We start from the raw sequence: 19,242 nt of genomic DNA, 5'->3' as shown, positions 1-19,242 counted from the left end.
GAAAATCTGTGTAATTATCCCTAACACAGTTTGTAAAACTGAAACAAAATAGTCCAATTAATTCACTGAGATGGCAGAATTTTCATGATTACTATCACCCATCTTCATGTTTACAAACCTGAATAATGAAAACTGCTTTAGGTAGAATTTGCACATTAAATGCAATCAGCAATCTGGGCACAATTTGCCTCCAAAATTGCTCCAAAATTTTGAAAAGTTTTCTTGATGCTCAAGTTCCAGCTCAAACTAATTTGCACATTGATGGATATAAAATCTGACATAAGACAGTGAAATCAAGCAGTGGCTTAGAACATAATATCAAGTAAATGTTGTTTCTCAAAATATTCCTTGCTATACCAAAGTGTGGCAACTTGATTTATACAGTTAGGAAAAGGTTTAACTTTGAAAAAATGCATTTTCATCAATGTGTCTAGTTCACTACCTACGAGCTACTCAGTTTAAATGATTGGAAGATCGTGGAAACTGTTGCAAGATGAACACTCGTCCCTGTTCATCATGTTTGATGATTTATCTGCTTTAATTGCTACCGCCATCCTCTCTTTTGTTAGTGTTCTATGGGACATGTTTACTTGAGTGTGGTAGACAAAACCAATAGTCTAATGAGGAGATAATAAAATGTGAGGCTGGATGAACACAGCAGGCCAAGCAGCATCTCAGGAGCACAAAAGCTGACGTTTCGGGCCTAGACCCTTCATCAGAGAGGGGGATGGGGGGAGGGAACTGGAATAAATAGGGAGAGAGGGGGAGGCGGACCGAAGATGGAGAGTAAAGAAGATAGGTGGAGAGGGTGTAGGTGGGGAGGTAGGGAGGGGATAGGTCAGTCCAGGGAAGACGGACAGGTCAAGGAGGTGGGATGAGGTTAGTAGGTAGCTGGGGGTGTGGCTTGGGGTGGGAGGAAGGGATGGGTGAGAGGAAGAACCGGTTAGGGAGGCAGAGACAGGTTGGACTGGTTTTGGGATGCAGTGGGTGGGGGGGAAGAGCTGGGCTGGTTGTGTGGTGCAGTGGGGGGAGGGGATGAACTGGGCTGGTTTAGGGATGCAGTGGGGGAAGGGGAGATTTTGAAACTGGTGAAGTCCACATTGATACCATATGGCTGCAGGGTTCCCAGGCGGAATATGAGTTGCTGTTCCTGCAACCTTCGGGTGGCATCATTGTGGCAGTGCAGGAGGCCCATGATGGACATGTCATCAAGAGAATGGGAGGGGGAGTGGAAATGGTTTGCGACTGGGAGGTGCAGTTGTTTGTTGCGAACTGAGCGGAGGTGTTCTGCAAAGCGGTCCCCAAGCCTCCGCTTGGTTTCTCCAATGTAGAGGAAGCCGCACCGGGTACAGTGGATGCAGTATACCACATTGGCAGATGTGCAGGTGAACCTCTGCTTAATGTGGAATGTCATCTTGGGGCCTGGGATGGGGGTGAGGGAGGAGGTGTGGGGACAAGTGTAGCATTTCCTGCGGTTGCAGGGGAAGGTGCCGGGTGTGGTGGGGTTGGAGGGCAGTGTGGAGCGAACAAGGGAGTCACGGAGAGAGTGGTCTCTCCGGAAAGCAGACAGGGGAGGGGATGGAAAAATGTCTTGGGTGGTGGGGTCGGATTGTAAATGGCGGAAGTGTCGGAGGATAATGCGTTGTATCCGGAGGTTGGTAGGGTGGTGTGTGAGAACGAGGGGGATCCTCTTGGGGCGGTTGTGGCGGGGGCGGGGTGTGAGGGGTGTGTCGCGGGAAATGCGGGAGACGCGGTCAAGGGCGTTCTCAATCACCGTGGGGGGAAAGTTGCGGTCCTTAAAGAACTTGGACATCTGGGATGTGCGGGAGTGGAATGTCTTATCGTGGGAGCAGATGCGGCGGAGGCGGAGGAATTGGGAATAGGGGATGGAATTTTTGCAGGAGGGTGGGTGGGAGGAGGTGTATTCTAGGTAGCTGTGGGAGTCGGTGGGCTTGAAATGGACATCAGTTACAAGCTGGTTGCCTGAGATGGAGACTGAGAGGTCCAGGAAGGTGAGGGATGTGCTGGAGATGGCCCAGGTGAACTGAAGGTTGGGGTGGAAGGTGTTGGTGAAGTGGATGAACTGTTCGAGCTCCTCTGGGGAGCAAGAGGCGGCGCCGATACAGTCATCAATGTACCGGAGGAAGAGGTGGGGTTTGGGGCCTGTGTAGGTGCGGAAGATGGACTGTTCCACGTAACCTACAAAGAGGCAGGCATAGCTGGGGCCCATGCGGGTGCCCATGGCCACCCCCTTAGTCTGTAGGAAGTGGGAGGAGTCAAAAGAGAAGTTGTTGAGTGTGAGGACGAGTTCCGCTAGGCGGATGAGAGTGTCGGTGGAGGGGGCCTGGTCGGGCCTGCGGGACAGGAAGAAGCGGAGGGCCTTGAGGCCATCTCCATGCGGAATGCAGGTGTACAGGGAGTGGATGTCCATGGTGAATATGAGGTGTTGGGGGCCAGGGAATTGGAAGTCCTGGAGGAGGTGGAGGGCGTGGGTGGTGTCACGGACATAGGTGGGGAGTTCCTGGACCAAAGGGGAGAAAATGGAGTCCAGATAGGTGGAAATGAGTTCGGTGGGGCAGGAGCAGGCTGAGACGATGGGTCGACCAGGGCAGGCAGGTTTGTGGATTTTGGGAAGGACATCCCTCACCTTCCTGGACCTCTCAGTCTCCATCTCAGGCAACCAGCTTGTAACTGATGTCCATTTCAAGCCCACCGACTCCCACAGCTACCTAGAATACACCTCCTCCCACCCACCCTCCTGCAAAAATTCCATCCCCTATTCCCAATTCCTCCGCCTCCGCCGCATCTGCTCCCACGATAAGACATTCCACTCCTGCACATCCCAGATGTCAAAGTTCTTTAAGGACCGCAACTTTCCCCCCACAGTGATTGAGAACGCCCTTGACCGCGTCTCCCGCATTTCCCGCGACACATCCCTCACACCCCGCCCCCGCCACAACCGCCCCAAGAGGATCCCCCTCGTTCTCACACACCACCCTACCAACCTCTGGATACAACGCATTATCCTCCGACACTTCCGCCATTTACAATCCGACCCCACCACCCAAGACATTTTTCCATCCCCTCCCCTGTCTGCTTTCCAGAGAGACCACTCTCTCTGTGACTCCCTTGTTCGCTCCACACTGCCCTCCAACCCCACCACACCCGGCACCTTCCCCTGCAACCGCAGGAAATGCTACACTTGTCCCCACACTTCCTCCCTCACCCCCATCCCAGGCCCCAAGATGACATTCCACATTAAGCAGAGGTTCACCTGCACATCTGCCAATGTGGTATACTGCATCCACTGTACCCAGTGCGGCTTCCTCTACATTGGAGAAACCAAGCGGAGGCTTGGGGACCGCTTTGCAGAACACCTCCGCTCAGTTCGCAACAAACAACTGCACCTCCCAGTCGCAAACCATTTCCACTCCCCCTCCCATTCTCTTGATGACATGTCCATCATGGGCCTCCTGCACTGCCACAATGATGCCACCCGAAGGTTGCAGGAACAGCAACTCATATTCCGCCTGGGAACCCTGCAGCCATATGGTATCAATGTGGACTTCACCAGTTTCAAAATCTCCCCTTCCCCCACTGCATCCCTAAACCAGCCCAGTTCATCCCCTCCCCCCACTGCACCACACAACCAGCCCAGCTCTTCCCCCCCACCCACTGCATCCCAAAACCAGTCCAACCTGTCTCTGCCTCCCTAACCGGTTCTTCCTCTCACCCATCCCTTCCTCCCACCCCAAGCCGCACCCCCAGCTACCTACTAACCTCATCCCACCTCCTTGACCTGTCCGTCTTCCCTGGACTGACCTATCCCCTCCCTACCTCCCCACCTACACCCTCTCCACCTATCTTCTTTACTCTCCATCTTCGGTCCGCCTCCCCCTCTCTCCCTATTTATTCCAGTTCCCTCCCCCCATCCCCCTCTCTGAAGGGTCTAGGCCCGAAACGTCAGCTTTTGTGCTCCTGAGATGCTGCTTGGCCTGCTGTGTTCATCCAGCCTCACATTTTATTATCTTGGAATCTCCAGCATCTGCAGTTCCCATTATGTCTAATGAGAAGAGGCACTTGTTTTAAACAAGATGTAGTTAGTTGCACGATAGCAATAAGGTACAAGTCACACTGATGTGATAGGCATTAGTACAGAGGCTATGAAGAAGACCAATATGGTAGTTCCTATTCCTCCGAGATCCTGGGCTGCCCATAAGTTGCCATCATAGAAGGTGGTGCTGAAGGTACTAATCTTTATTAACTTTTTCACCTCACATTTATACAACAGGAGCTGCGGCCCCGGTCTTTGGTGAAGCAGCATTCATCATCAGATTGCTGTCCCACTCAAACTTTCACCACCTCAAAGTACTCCACATTTCAAGCTGGGTCTGTCCAGTTTGGTTTCTGCAGTGTTGTGAAGCCCAGTACTCCGTGATCCCTCCATCAAATTGTGAATGAAGGGGACACCAGCTGCTATTTTGTAAGTTTAAATGTCCAGTGAATTTTAGCAAATGCATGAAAGACTAGGGTGATTGGCAGGTGTTTAGTAGGTGAACAGAGCAGAAAATAGGTAGTTTGACAGGTATAAAGGGTGACAGATGATGAGGTGGGCAAGAGGGTAGGTGGACTGGAGTAGTCAGGTTGGGGAAAGGTGGTGCTGCTGTTGGGTGGTCAGATGTTCATGTGGTTGAGAGGGAGAAAGTCAGATCGAAAGGGGAGTCAGGGATGCTGGTTTAATTGGGTCAGGTTAGGTTGATGGTTGAGGGAGGGCCAGTGGGGATGTTGGGTGAGGGTCAGAGGTCAGGAGAATAATCCGCTGGGTCTGCTTGAGTGATTGGGGTGGTGGTAGTTCTATAGTTACCTAGGATTTGGATGAGGAATTTTCTCTCCACCATTTCCTGGAAAACTATTGAGGTAAGTAAATTAGAGCCATCCAAAGTCTCTGACTGTGGCTCAGAATAGAGTCTGAGGGTGGAGGGGGGAGGGGAATTGCCCATGGATGTTCAAACTTCATGGGCAATTCCATCAGTAGTCAGTAGTTGGGAATTTTCCAAGGGCTTCAATCTACATCGTCCTACTATTTCTTAGGTCATACCTCTGGTTCTGACGACCTGGGAACTGGACCTGGACTATCACGTACTTCAAACATTCCTTTCACTTAAAACTATTTTACATTGGTTTGACTGACTGTTGGTGAATTGGGCCAAGCGATCTAGCATAGCCTAAGGAAAACTCCTGCCTCTCATCATTTACATAATAGTTTTATTAAAAACCATCCGATTTGTGATCTTACTTGACTATACCTCTTGTTCTTGCTGCTTAGTTGCTTACCCTCTACTGGTTCCGCTTCTGGGTTGGTGTAAGTAAGGCTTGCAGATACCCTGAGTGAGTAGCCATTAGTGCAGGCTTTGATGCAGGAAGCTTTTAAAGGGAGAGGTGCCCATGTGGATTGATTTAACAAGCCTGGCATTGTGATCGAGCGCAGTTCGTATGGATGGTAGTTCTGAAAGATATAACCCCGAAAAGTTAAATGAGCAGAGGATAAAAACAGATATTTGCAGACGGACATATAAAAACAAAAATCAGATTGGTCGTTGGCATAGATAATCAAATCTCGCTGCAAAGTAAACAATGTAAAAGCATTTTGCTTTGGATGTTTTCAATATTATTCAGCCAGATTACTTGTACAAGACAAATGGTACAAATTGTAAATCTTTGTTGTGTTGATATCGAAAATTGAAATTCTCTAATATGGCCTGGTACTTACTGCATACAATTATTTAAGCAGACTATATTAAGCAAATATCATATTTTGTTTTGAAAACTTCAATGTGGGGAAGTCAATTTAAATTACAAATATTCTAGAATATAAGGTAGTTCGACCTATATCACTAAAATGATCAGTCTCTGTTTCCCAGTACTCGGACACATAAACACAATACAGCAAAACACTCCATTTAGGAGACAAAGCTTTACAATTCCCTAGGATCGTCAATATAATATTCTATTTCAGCACTTGCCTCAGATATTCATTAGTTTGGAAAAGGCTTCGTTACACTAGAATGCAAAATTGTTAATTGTTGCTCTGTTAGTTTTTAGTTTTGCACCATGACATCTGAGAATTGCTATTTGAATTGCAGGTAATATTGCATATTTACACAATAAATACAGGTATATCCAATACTCAATCACAGAATGACATTTGCAACAGGGCTGCATTGTTTACATGTCTGTGAATAATTAACAGCAACACCAACACTGTATTTCACCTTTAGAGAAACCTGCACTACAATTTCTATATATTCTTATTTTGTTGTTCTTCTAAGTACATTGTATACTAAAATCCAATTCTGAATGCCTAAATTCTATATAAAAATGTTAGTTTGCTGAGAATTTAGTTGTGCAGTAGATTGCAAGGAAGATTTTCTTCCTCACTTCTTGCTGGGGGACTGAATGGTAAAATGGTTTACCATATTCGATGGAGTATGGATGAAAGAATAGTAATATTATCAATTTATTTTTATTTCCCAGATTCCTGATTCAACCAGAGCCATATCTTTTAAAAGCTATTTTTTTTCTGTCAGTTGTTAAATTAAAATAGATCTTTGCAAGCCTGTAGAAACATGTATTCCACCCTCCAAAAAACCAAATCTGCACCTGAAAAGATAGTGAGACCTATTGCAAGTGAAATGTTATTCATATTTTTCAGCAACGAGGGACTAAGTTTCAGGATGAAGACGTGGATTGAAGTAGGGGAAAACTGCCACTCAACACATGGCATTTCAATTTCAGTGCGCTGATTTGATATCAGCAATAACAAGCAATGAAGGCAGCAGATAGGGCAGAAATTCTGCTCTCTCTCTGGTGAGACCACTGAAATAGTCTAGCAGTTCATAAAGAACCTGTCAGAGGCTAAGAAGTTATCCTTCAGAAACTCACCAGTAATGTGAAGGTAGTGTGGGTGAAAAGCGGTAAGCTGGGGATGGGTCCTCCATGGCATCAGTGCATCCCAGATGTCCTTTATGCCAGAGTCGGACAGCACATTTTTTTCATGACAGACAGAGCCTTGCAGGGTCTGGGCAGTGGGGTTTGCCTCCAACGCTGGATTTCCCCAGGGTGAAAGGCATCATCCATTTTTCATAAGGCCACCAAGGCACTGACCAGACCATGAGACCCATTAAGAAAAAGTGGCTCTAATCCCTTAGCAGTCAAATGTCTGTGATAACACAGAGGATCCCGCAATGTCTACACTCACTCACTTGGCAATTGTGATGACATCTTCATCCTCCAGCAGTCGAGGCCATTTCAGATCATCCTGCCCAAGGTATCACTGAACTGTAAGGAGCAAGGTAGATCCTTTGAATAAATGATGCTCACCTTTCTGTGGGAGTCCCAATCTGAGATATACAGGTGATACAGCCACCTATTTATCAGGACAAGATTGAACAGGCCATCAGGCCTCTGAAGATATGAGTCCATTGACTGTATTGTACAGATGGTGTCCTCCAATACACTCCTCCTGAGGTGTCAGTTATTGTAGTCACCTATTGCACCTTCCAGAACATGGCCCTCCAATGAGATGTGAACCTTGAGGTCAGGAGGGTCAGGGAAGGGGCAAAGGAGGAAGAAAGAAATAATGCTGAACAGAGAAGTGCCTCTGCTGCTTGATGAGGTGATTTCCTCCTACCATGCTTCATCAAGAGGATCTCCCTCTCTCCCTCATAGCCTCCAGCATTAAATCCAGATCAGCATCAATTGACTGAGGGTCTGCCCTGCCACCAGTGACAATTTCAGATAATGAAATGTGAGGCTCGATGAACACAGCAGGCCCAGCAGCATCTCAGGAGCACAAAAGCTGACATTTCGGGCCTAGACCCTTCATCAGAGAGGGGGATGGGTGAGGGTTCTGGAATAAATAGGGAGAGAGGGGGAGGCGGACCGAAGATGGAGAGAAAAGAAGATAGGTGGAGAGGAGAGTATAGGTGGGGAGGTAGGGAGAGGATAGGTCAGTCCAGGGAAGATGGACAGGTCAAGGAGGTGGGATGAGGTTAGTAGGTAGGAGATGGAGGTGCAGCTTGGGGTGGGAGGAAGGGATGGGTGAGAGGAAGAACAGGTTAGGGAGGCAGAAACAGGTTGGAATGGTTTTGGGATGCAGTGGGTGGAGGGGAAGAGCTGGCCTGGTTGTGTGGTGCTGTGGGGGGAGGGGACAAACTGGGCTGGTTTTGGGATGTGGTGGGGGAAGGGGAGATTTTGAAGCTGGTAAAGTTTACGTTGATACCATTGGGCTGCAGGGTTCCCAAGCGGAATATGAGTTGCTGTTCCTGCAACCTTCGGGTGGCATCATTATGGCACTGCAGGAGGCCCACGATGGACATGTCATCTAAAGAATGGGAGGGGGAGTGGAAATGGTTTGCGACTGGGAGGTGCAGTTGTTTATTGTGAACTGAGCGGAGGTGTTCTGCAAAGCAGTCCCCAAGCCTCCGCTTGGTTTCCCCAATGTAGAGGTAGCCACACCGGGTACAATGGATGCAGTATACCACATTGGCAGATGTGCAGGTGAACCTCTGCTTAATATGGAAAGTCGTCTTGGGGCCTGGGATAGGGGTGAGGGAGGAGGTGTGGGGGCAAGTGTAGCATTTCCTGCGGTTGCAGGGGAAGGTGCCGGGTGTGGTGGGGTTGGAGGGCAGTGTGGAGCGAACAAGGGAGTCACGGAGAGAGTGGTCTCTCTGGAAAGCAGACAAGGGTGGGGATGGAAAAATGTCTTGGGTGGTGGGGTCGGATTGTAGATGGTGGAAGTCTCGGAGGATGATGCATTGTATCCGGAGGTTGGTGGGATGGTGTGTGAGAATGAGGGGGATCCTCTTTGGGCGGTTGTGGCGGGGACGGGGTGTGAGGGATGTGTTGCGGGAAACGCGGGAGACGCAGTCAAGGGTGTTCTCAACCACTGTGGGGGGAAAGTTGCGGTCCTTGAAGAGCTTGGACATCTGGGATGTGTGGGAGTGGAATGCCAGACTCTCCTTGCAGTCCTACTTCTCTCCAGTAGAGTGGGAGGCTTTGGTCAACATGTGACTTCAGACCCACAGTGGTTTTTACTTAACTGCCTTCTGAAATGGCTTGACAAGTCACTCAGTCGGAGGTGGCACATGGCATACCCAACGGCAGTTTAATACTGGAACTAAACACTAACCTTGCTGGTCATACTCTCAGTTCAAAAATTAATATAAAGGATGCAACAAATTGCAAGATCCAAAGTATTAATGAAACTGTTCCCTGACATCTTTCGGAAGCAGGACATAAGCACAGATAATGAGATGAATGCTCAACATATAGATTACAGATAGAAAAAAAAGCCAAAATTAAACACAGAGGAGATGTATTTAGGAAAAAATGGCCAAAAATAGTCTTTCCCAATGTTTCAGATACGAAAGATTGTCCTGATTATGCACCAGAAAAACGTTGACAATACTGAGATTTCACCCACCAAATATTTATTTTTCAGAAGTGCACATCTACAATTCTTTGGCACTTCAGAGAAATAGTGACAACCTGTGCAAGATATGATTTTAATTCATGTTTAATGGACAGCTAAGAAGGGCACCGGGAGAGGTAACAGCTGGCTGATGTTTCCAACATCCTACAAAGGGTCAGAACTGTAATGGTTCAGAAGGGGGCCATTCAGCTTCTCTTGCTACAAGTTATCAAAATTGGCACTGGTATTGAACTTCAATGAATGAGTCAAAATTTTTCTGTCCCCCATTTCTTAATAAGAAAGGGTGTAATACTTTTGTTAAAATCTGACCATGACGTTACTGTGTGTAAACTAACTCCAGATTTCACATCTTCCTTTCGAAGCTTTATTTGCTTCCACCATCTGCTGCTTGATCATGAGTTTTCTTTTTGAACAAATGAAGTACAAACACCTGATATCGCTGCCAAGTTACGTAAACCATATCTAATTTGAACCTGCCACTTGTGCATAATTAAAGTTATATGAAAGGTCATCCATGATTGCTGTTCACAGTTTTTAGCCTTGATTATGGTACGCAGCATCAGTTGCACGAGGTACAGTTAATCTCACTTTTTTCCGTCTTCATGTTTAAAAGACGAGTAAGAGTGGTTTTGAATGTACAGCTGATCTAATTAGATCTCAAGTACAATAAATTTAAAATTATGATCAAAACCATCCATAAAGATGGCATACAGTAGTTAACTAAAGTGAAAACTTTTTAAATGATATAACTTTAAATTTTTCACTTCAATACATTAGTTTATTTGCTTAAAAATTTCGAAAATGATACATTCTTTGAAAATGCCATGAGGGTTAACATAAAGAGCACTCATCCTAAGAACCTGTGTTGATGTATACCGTGAATACAGTACAGGCACAAATTGTGATGTGTGAAGATGTGATGAACATGTCAAATGATAATTTGAAAGAAATGTTTCTCTTTGAAGCTTAGGCTCCTTCCTATACTTAGAAAATGTGAAAAAAAAACACAAATTACACAATTCAGTTATAATTACATTACTCAATCATCAGTGTTCAAACATGAGTGTTGAAAATCAAAGAATTTCTCATCAGGAATCTCAAATGATGAGAGTGCAAATTGGAGGGTCAGGTATCCAGATCAAGTGCTCAAACTGCAGTGCTCCACTTTTCCCGACAAAATCAGCAAAATCACAATCATCTGAAATTGCACAATTGAGCAAGGACAAAGATCCAGCCAGGTAACAATTTCCCCTGCTTTATGGTAAGGCTGCCTGCTTTAAGTACACTTTTGTCTTTTTCAGGAACTTGATTAGTAACAGGACACTTTGAAAATTATTTTTTCTTTGGGTTAAAACGCACAATGATTTTTACATAAAACAGCATACAATGAAACAAATTACAATATACCAATTTGTAAATCATTGTTTAGAATTGACATTAAAAGGTAGATTGAGCCAAGGATAACAATAAATAAAAAAGGTGCTTTCAATATCACAGTTTAACTATATCTGATGCAATGAGTCAAGCACTGGTCTTTGATCTCTGGGACCTGGGTTGAGATCCTCCCACAATAATGGCCAGATGGGTTCCTTCTCTGCTAAAAGAATGGGCTCTTCATCAATTAGTTTAGATTGAGCCATTGTCATTTTAAATTATTAAACATGGGCTCACCACAAAACATTGATAGCCTATGCCCCTCCACTAATGCCCATGCTCTCCTCTCACCATCTTGCCAACCTATGGCCCTCCACCCTTCCCCCATGGCCCCTCATACCCCTCCATGCTTACCTATCTCCTCTAGCCAACCCCATGACTCTTTCTTCCCAACGTAGTACCAACACACTAACCCATGTCCTAACCTTATCCCTTTTTCCCTTACATCTACCAAGTCAACTCACCTTATCAACCAGACGCAGATCTCACAGCCAATGCGGATATTAAATAAAGCCATTCAGTCTCTATTGATTAATTCACTTTTTCCAAAATGTACTTGAGTTGACAAGAATCCATTCACTATGCTTAAAATCCTTTAATCTGTTACAAAAATAAACATTGGAATTCACTGTTCCATTTCTAGGAGGCTTTAACCACTTGGAGCTTTCAGACAAACTGTGAACTAAGAAAGATCGACTGTGATAATAGAAGATTGGGAAGTCAGTTATGCACTAGTCCAGTAATGATGAAACTCAGGGCTATGTCAAATAAGTAAAATGCCAAGCATTGACTTATTAAAAACACTGCAGGTAACTACCTGAATATTTGAAAGGCAGTAGTAGTAGTAGCCCTAGTATCCCTCTCAGGTGGAACTACAACAATTTCATTAAACTCTTTCATAATCTTCAAATAACTATCAGGTTCACCTATCACTTCTCTTTTCTAGTCAAGTGACCTCTCCTGATAGCAGAACTGAGAATGTTGTCCCTGTCATTCTAGTAAATTGTTCTTGTACTATCTCCAGTTTTGCTATAGTCCTTTTATAGTAGAGACAAAAATTTAGACCAAGTCCTTAATACAATTGCTCTACTTTTTAATTCTATCCACCTCAAAACGAATCCCAGAGCCTGATGTGATTTAACAGTAGTCAGGCTCAGCTGTGTAGCATATTTAATTCTTAAAGTAATTGGTTTTTGTGAAAAATATCAAAACTGCACTGACACCCAAATCAGTCAGAACAGAGGCAATGTTCAGCATCGGAAATCGGTTTCAGATTTCCCCTATCAAATGCAAATAGTGGAAGGGCTTTTTCAGAAAATGTGGTTGAGCAAGTAAAAATTTGAAGCTCTGGATATTCAGATTAGGGTTGTGTTGAAGACCAGCTTAACTCTCAAATAAATTAAGTAAAGAACACAAGTTAATAAATAAGGTAAGTGGCAATAATAAAATATCTATCAGAGTAGTGTACAGGAATATCACTCTGACCAGCAATTTAAACACAAATCTGAACTGAACTGACTCTCATACATGTGCAATGAGGAACCAACCTGTTCATTCTGCGATGAAAGGCATGTGATTTACATCCATTAATTTCATTTGTTGTGTTTGGATTTCAAACTAATGGCATTAAGTGTTGGTTATCGATGGGGAAAGAGCTTTTAAAGAAAGATAAAGTCAGAGTATCCTTTCCAGATGACTGACCTAATTCAGTGTGTGTCAGAGAGCAGACCACAGTACCCCGGAATGTGAATGGAACATTGCTGATAATGGTGAGGCTTATGACAGGAAGAGTAAACATTCACCTGACAAAGAAGAAGTGCTCCAAAAACTTGTGATTTCAAATAAACCCATTGAACTATAACCTGGTGTCGTGTGACTTCTGACTTTGTCCACCCCAGTTCAACACTGGCACTTCCACATCTTGGTTTAGATAATGATGGATTGATTTTATCTTAGAGATTGAAAGCTTTTAGTGCAATTTTGAAGAGGACCAGAATAGGATCAGAAGCAAAGATAATGGGAACTGCAGATGCTGGAGATTCCAAGATAATAAAATGTGAGGCTGGATGAACACAGCAGGCCAAGCAGCATCTCAGGAGCTCCTGAGATGCTGCTTGGCCTGCTGTGTTCATCCAGCCTCACATTTTATTATCTTAGGATCAGAAGCAAACACAGTTTCTTGCCTACTTAGGAGTAAATGGTAGTTCAGGGAGCTCAGTTTCCTTGGTCTGAATGTTTAGATGATGAAACTTTGAGACCAGGAATTTTTGGTGAGAAATCTAAATGATTGAGTGTGTTTAAGATGTTACTTTTGTAAATATTCATGTTAGGAAACTTCACAATTCACAGGATAGAACTGGGGAAAAAGTAATTGAGTCAAACCTAAAAGTTTGGTACTGAAGATAATTTTCTAGATTTGAGTCATTGTAACGTGATGGTGTTTGGAGGTTAGATATGACTTTGTTTTGGTCTCTTTTAAGATCTTTCAAACTATGTTCTATATTTATTTGGATTGTTTTATTTTGAAATTTTTTGGCAAACCTTTACCTGTTTACAGTAAGGAAAAGCATATTGTTTAAATGGATAAAAAACTGCAGAACGTAGCAACACAAAGGAAAATGGGGTACTTGCACATGAAACAGAGAAAGCTAGCCTACAGGTGCAGTAGGTAATGAGGAAAGATACTGGAATGTTGGCCTCTATTTCAAGAGAGTTGGAGCAGAACAGCAGGGAAATCTTACTGCAATTGTATAAGGTGCTGGTGAGACCCATTATCTAAGGAAATATATCATTTCATTAGAGTCAGTTCAGAGAAGGTTCACTAGGATGAGCCTGATATGGAGACATTGTCTTAGGAGCAAAGACTAAACAGCTCTCATCACTGAAGTTTAGAAGAATGAGAGGTGATCTCATTGAAACACAAAGATTTCTTAAGAGATCTGACAGAGCAAATGCTGAGAGGATGTTTCCCCTCATGGGAAAAGGCATCGAGTAAAGGGGTGTCAATTAAGACTCAGATGAGAAGAAATTCCTTCTTTCAGATGGTGTGAATCTTTGGAGCTCCTCGCCAAAGAGAGCCTCTTCCTCTTGTGAGTTGTTTAATTGTCCACCACAATTCACAACTGAATGCAACAGGGCTGCAGAGTTTAGATCTGATCCACTGGTCGTAGAGTCACTTGACTCTGTGAGCCATCTGTTGTTTGGCTTAAAAGCAGTCCTGTGGTGTAACTTCACCATGTTGACTCCTCATTTTTAAGTATGTCTGATGTTGCTTCTGGCATGCTTTCATGGGGTCTTCTTTGAAGCAGAGTTGTTTACCAGTTTGCTGGTCATAAGGAGTGCAAAATATTAGATTTTGGAGCTCATGATCACAGCTACAAAATGTAGATAGTCAGTCAACCATTTGCAAGTAATTTTCAGATTGTTTACTGATGTTTTTAAGAAGCTGCATTTTAAATATTATGGATTGTTTAATGAGAAAAGAAGGGAAATATATGACCCATGGCAGATCAGAATGCTTTCCTGATCTCAAAACCGTTCTGCAGAATGCAGGAGCAGGATGATATTGTGGTTGAATACAATTCTGCTTCTGGTGGTGGTTCACAGTGCCTAATGGTGACCAGTTTGGAGTTGCTTGGTCTGTCCCAACCCTATCCCATTTTGCTTGGTGGGGTGTTTGCTTTATTTGTTCATGAGGTGAGGACATTGATGGCAATTCAATAATATTCAACAAATTCTGGAATTAAAATCTCGTTTAATGGTAATTATTCTACTTGTTCAAAGGGCTCACGTTCAATTAGTGTAGTGATAGGGTATTATATTTGGTGTCGGTTTCCTTGAATTAGAGTAATAAGTGTCTAGCAAGATTCCCATTCTGGAATATACAGAAATTTCTTATCACTATCCAGTGACCATTAATTAAAACAGTGGATGTCAAGTAAAGAGAAAATTGTGTTTGATATTCTCCACAATAAATTGGTCTGTTGCTGCTTCTCGTCCAAAGCCATAATTGAATAATGGCCAATCAGGAAATGTACCAAAGGAAAGAAAGTCCCCACAGAACAATATTTCTAGAGGAAGTCAATTACCCATGGAAAGGGAAGAGATTGGAGCAAATAATTAACAGAGAATAAGGTGGGGGAGTGGACAGAAGGGGAAATAGAGGGAGAAATCCACAATTTAAAATGACAAAGACTTGGTAAGGTCACAAAGGATGCCTAAATTAGTAGTAGGATGGTGTACGGCCTATTTGGTTGCAAATGCCAGGCAATAGATTTGGTTTGGACAGTGATGTCCTTCAGTTGGATGCAGTGGATGCTGAGCCTTTAAATATTTTTCAGGCGGAGGTAGGCAGATTCTCGATTACCAAGTGGTTGGAGGATTATCAGGGAGTGGGCAGAAGCATAGGGTTGAGGTTAAAATCAGCTCAGCCATGATCTTACTGAATGGCAGAGCAGGCTGGAAAGGCTCAGTGGCTTACTCTTGTTCCTTGTTTGTGCATTGGTAACTGATTTCCTGCCAATGCTCACTGCCTTAGTTATGAGGTGAAGAGTTACCTGTGGAATGGCCATGGAAATACAATACCAGGTACAAATCTCACTTCAGGAGAAAAGTGTAATGAATGGATGCTGGCGAAGGGGTGTGTTGTCAACAGTAATAATGGAGGGATGGGGGCAATGCATTATTTTGGATTTAGGATATTTTAATGAAGGGAATCATGTTTCATGCCAAGTTGGTTTTGTCTGTTGTTGGCCAGAAAAGCATTTGATCAGAAGGTAAAGAAGTGAGTTCGAGTACGCTCTCACTTTTAAAGAATGACAGACTCTGTAAAAGTCAGTTCAAAATTCAATCGGACCCTGAAAAGTGCAATCGACAATCGGGCAGTCATCTTCCTTTGTAAGAAAGGTTTCTCTCTCCCATACACAGTCACTGATAATATCTCACCTTGTCAATACTGCAGGGAAAAAATACGTTATGTCCATATTTTTTCATGGTTTAAGTAAAATTCAGCCTTCAAATGAAGCAAACATTAGCTAAACTGAAATCTGAGTATAGTTAAAAGAGTTGTAACTCCAGATGAGGAAACAACTGCGCATACGTACATCCTGGCCATAAGCACTCAGTGTTTGTAGAAAAGAAAACATCCTGAGCTGAAAGAGGCTCATGAATGCTTTATTTGCCCGGAGCTAACAAAAAAAATCTAAGCAATTAAGCTGTACGAATGGGGGTTGGGGGGGAGCGAGGTGGAAGTAATCACATATGCTGCATTATAAAGGTTCAAACACTTCGAATAAAACAGGGAATGGAAGAAAAGCTGAAATAGGTCTTTGAGGGACTGGGTTCGATCAGCAATGATACGAGAATGTATTAGTAATAAGCTCATGCTTGATTCCATTTGAGAAATTTGTTGCTTTCTCCCTATTGAGGAATATTCATCTCATCAGCTATCAGTGCTGAAACAGCTCAATTCAGATAAAAAGTAATATTCCTTCAATTCAACAGTGCGACTAAAACTATTTTCAAAACAATTATTATTGTATCTTTCTGTTGTTCCACTTGTATCATTTTCAAGGATAGCATCGGAAAGTTATACAAAAAAACACATCCGCTCTGCACCCGATTGTAGAAATACCCAAACATGCCTAAAGGATGGGGTTTACCTGACTGTTGATCAAATATTCCTCCTTTTATTTCTCTCTCTCAAAGAGTGATTCCCGTGTGGAGGGATGCTGATCCTGTTGCTGACAGCTGCATCTAACCTGCCACGGATTTACATCCTCAAACGCACGCATTTGCTGTCAATTGCAGCCACTGCAAGGACGCTTCCTCCCATTCTGGTGACAGGGAGAGAAAGCTTCTCTGTGTGTGGACTCTGCACACGGCTGGGGGAGACAGACACGGTGCCGCTGGCCTTAAAGCTACAGCCACAAACTTTCGACAGAGAAGGGATATCTTTGGACCAGGCTGATTGTTTGGTTTATTTACATCCAAACCATTCACCATAAGCCCCACACTGACAGCTTCTTTATCCTTGGTCTTTACTCTCAACTTCCCAATCTTCCTCCCAGCTTGCCCACCCGCTTCAGAGGTGGCTCATACCATGTTGAACCGGGTTAATTAGAAATATTCACCATCGCCTCATCCTTCCGGTCTTTTTGTAGTCTTCCCAAGACCCCACCCCCCACATTGGTCTTCCGCTCGATTCCCTTCTTCCCAAAACTTCTATTCTAATTCCTTACGACCCAGCTGTACCTGCGTCTCCCTCACTAACTTCATCAACCTGCGTCTGTCATCCAGCAGTGCTCATAGAAATGGGAGTGTAATTTTGAGCCTGCTTACGGGGCAGGTAACCCACAGGATCGTGCACCGTCTCAGTCTGACTTCAGCAGCGAGTAATTTTGGAAACTGTGCAAACCCTCTCTTGCCCCGATCTCACCTGTTTCCCAAGGGATGGGCTAGGTTAAAATTGTCCCGCTCGTCTTCATTCCTCCCGAGCTGCTAGCCCTCAAATCTCCGCTTTCTCGCCATGTTACTACGGCCTCAGCTGTCTCACCAGTCAGAATGTGAGCCACTCCAATTTGCCTTCTGGCCTGACCACGTTCATTTCCCAGGTCCTGCCCTCCCCGGGTTGGTCTCTGACCTGCTTCAATACACTAATTTACAGCCAACCACTTCTCTCCCTCTGTGAGATCTCCAGAATCACTGTTTCAGGGAAGGCTCAGCCAGAGGCATTCCCCCTGGGATCAAACACATTCAGGGCTGCCTCTTTAAATTGGAGGCTGGCGGCTTGTTTATACGCATCAGAGTTACAAGGAGGTGATACACTGAGGCCTAGGACTGAGGCAGAATCCAGACACAGATAAATAATGGGGCAAGGAGGGTCAGCAGCATCGGGTAAGGGTCATGGCAGCACTGACAGGTGATGGGGCCCTTTCAGCAATGCCTCTTATTCATACTGAGCCCATCAATCAGACACTGATAGGCAGCATGCACACACATCATGGCTTGTTTTTCAAGCTCCCCTTATGGCAAGACCCCTTGACAGTAGATTGACGCATTTAACAGGATGTGAACTACCCACATAAGGCCGCCACTTGGTGTCAGAATGGGAAGGCTACCAATGGATTTCAAGATTCCATATAGAACATAGAACATGGAACATTACAGCACAGTACAGGCCCTTCGGCCCTTGATGTTGTGCCGACCTGTCATACCAATCTCAAGCCCATCTAAGCTACACTATTCCATGTACGTCCATATGCTTGTCCAATGACGACTTAAATGTACCTAAAGTTGTCAAATCTACTACTGTTGCAGGCAAAACGTTCCATTCCCTTACTACTGTCTGAGTAAAGAAACTACCTCTGGCATCTGTCCTATATCTTTCACCCCTCAATTTAAAGCTATGCCCCCTCGTGCTCGCCATTACCATCCTAGGAAAAAGGCTCTCCCTATCCACCCTATCTAACCCTCTGATTATTTTATATGTCTCAACTAAGTCACCTCTCAACCTTCCTCTCTCTAACAAACACAGCCTCAAGTCCCTCAGCCATTCCTTGTAAGACCTTCCCTCCATACCAGGCAACATCCTTGTAAATCTCCTCTGCACCCTTTCCAAAGCTTCCACATCCTTCTTATAATGTGGTGACCACAACTGTACACAATACTCCAAGTGCAGCCAGACCAGAGTTTTGTACAGCTGCAGCATAACCTCTTGGTTCCGGAACTCGATCCCCCTGTTAATAAAAGCTAAAACACTGTATGCCTTCTTAACAACCCTGTCAACCTGGGTGGCAACTTTCAAGGATCCGTGTACATGGACACCGAGATCTCTCTGTTCATCTACACCACCAAGAATCTTACCCTTAGCTCAGTACTTTGCATTCCGGTTACTCCCACCAAAGTGCATCACCTCACACTTGTCTGCATTAAACTCCATTTTCCACCTCTCAGCCCAGCTCTGCAGGTTATCTATGTCTCACTGCAACCTACAACATACTTCTTCACTATCCACAACTCCACCGACCTTGGTGTCATCTGCAAATTTACTAACCCATCCTTCTACACCCTCTTCCAGGTCATTTATAAAAATGACAAACAGCAGTGGACCCAACACCGACCCTTGCGGTACACCACTAGTAACTGGTCTCCAGGATGAACATTTCCCATCAACCACCACCCTCTGTCTTCTTTCAGCAAGCCAATTTCCGATCCAAACTGCTATATCTCCCACAATCCCATTCCTCTGCATTTTGTACAATATCCTACAGTGGGGAACCTTATCGAACGTCTTGCTGAAATCCATATACACCACA

The 19,242-nt window shown here is 44.4% G+C and overlaps 1 protein-coding gene across 4 annotated transcripts in view; it reads right to left on the bottom strand.

Annotated features, from left to right (window-relative positions):
- Window positions 1–17,477, bottom strand: part of vwa5b2 (von Willebrand factor A domain containing 5B2) — a 119,880-nt gene extending 102,403 nt beyond the window's left edge. For 3 of the 4 annotated variants that reach the window (XM_059651140.1, XM_059651143.1, XM_059651142.1), the window contains exons 1-2: window positions 16,588–16,759; window positions 5,335–5,506 (exon numbers count right to left, since the gene is read on the bottom strand). In XM_059651140.1, the coding sequence (XP_059507123.1) occupies window positions 5,335–5,473 (139 nt within the window). In that variant the 5' untranslated portion in view covers window positions 5,474–5,506; window positions 16,588–16,759. Of the gene's footprint in view, window positions 1–5,334; window positions 5,507–16,587; window positions 16,760–17,363 lie in introns of those variants that run through there. The other variant, XM_059651141.1, reaches the window with a different exon arrangement.
- Window positions 17,478–19,242: the final 1,765 nt, after the last annotated feature.

Source organism: Stegostoma tigrinum, chromosome 14 (assembly GCF_030684315.1).
Source record: "Stegostoma tigrinum isolate sSteTig4 chromosome 14, sSteTig4.hap1, whole genome shotgun sequence".
Classification (NCBI taxonomy): Eukaryota; Metazoa; Chordata; class Chondrichthyes; order Orectolobiformes; family Stegostomatidae; genus Stegostoma; species Stegostoma tigrinum.
The sequence above is the reverse complement of the archived record's forward strand: the minus strand, read 5'-3'. Positions and strand labels throughout refer to the sequence as shown.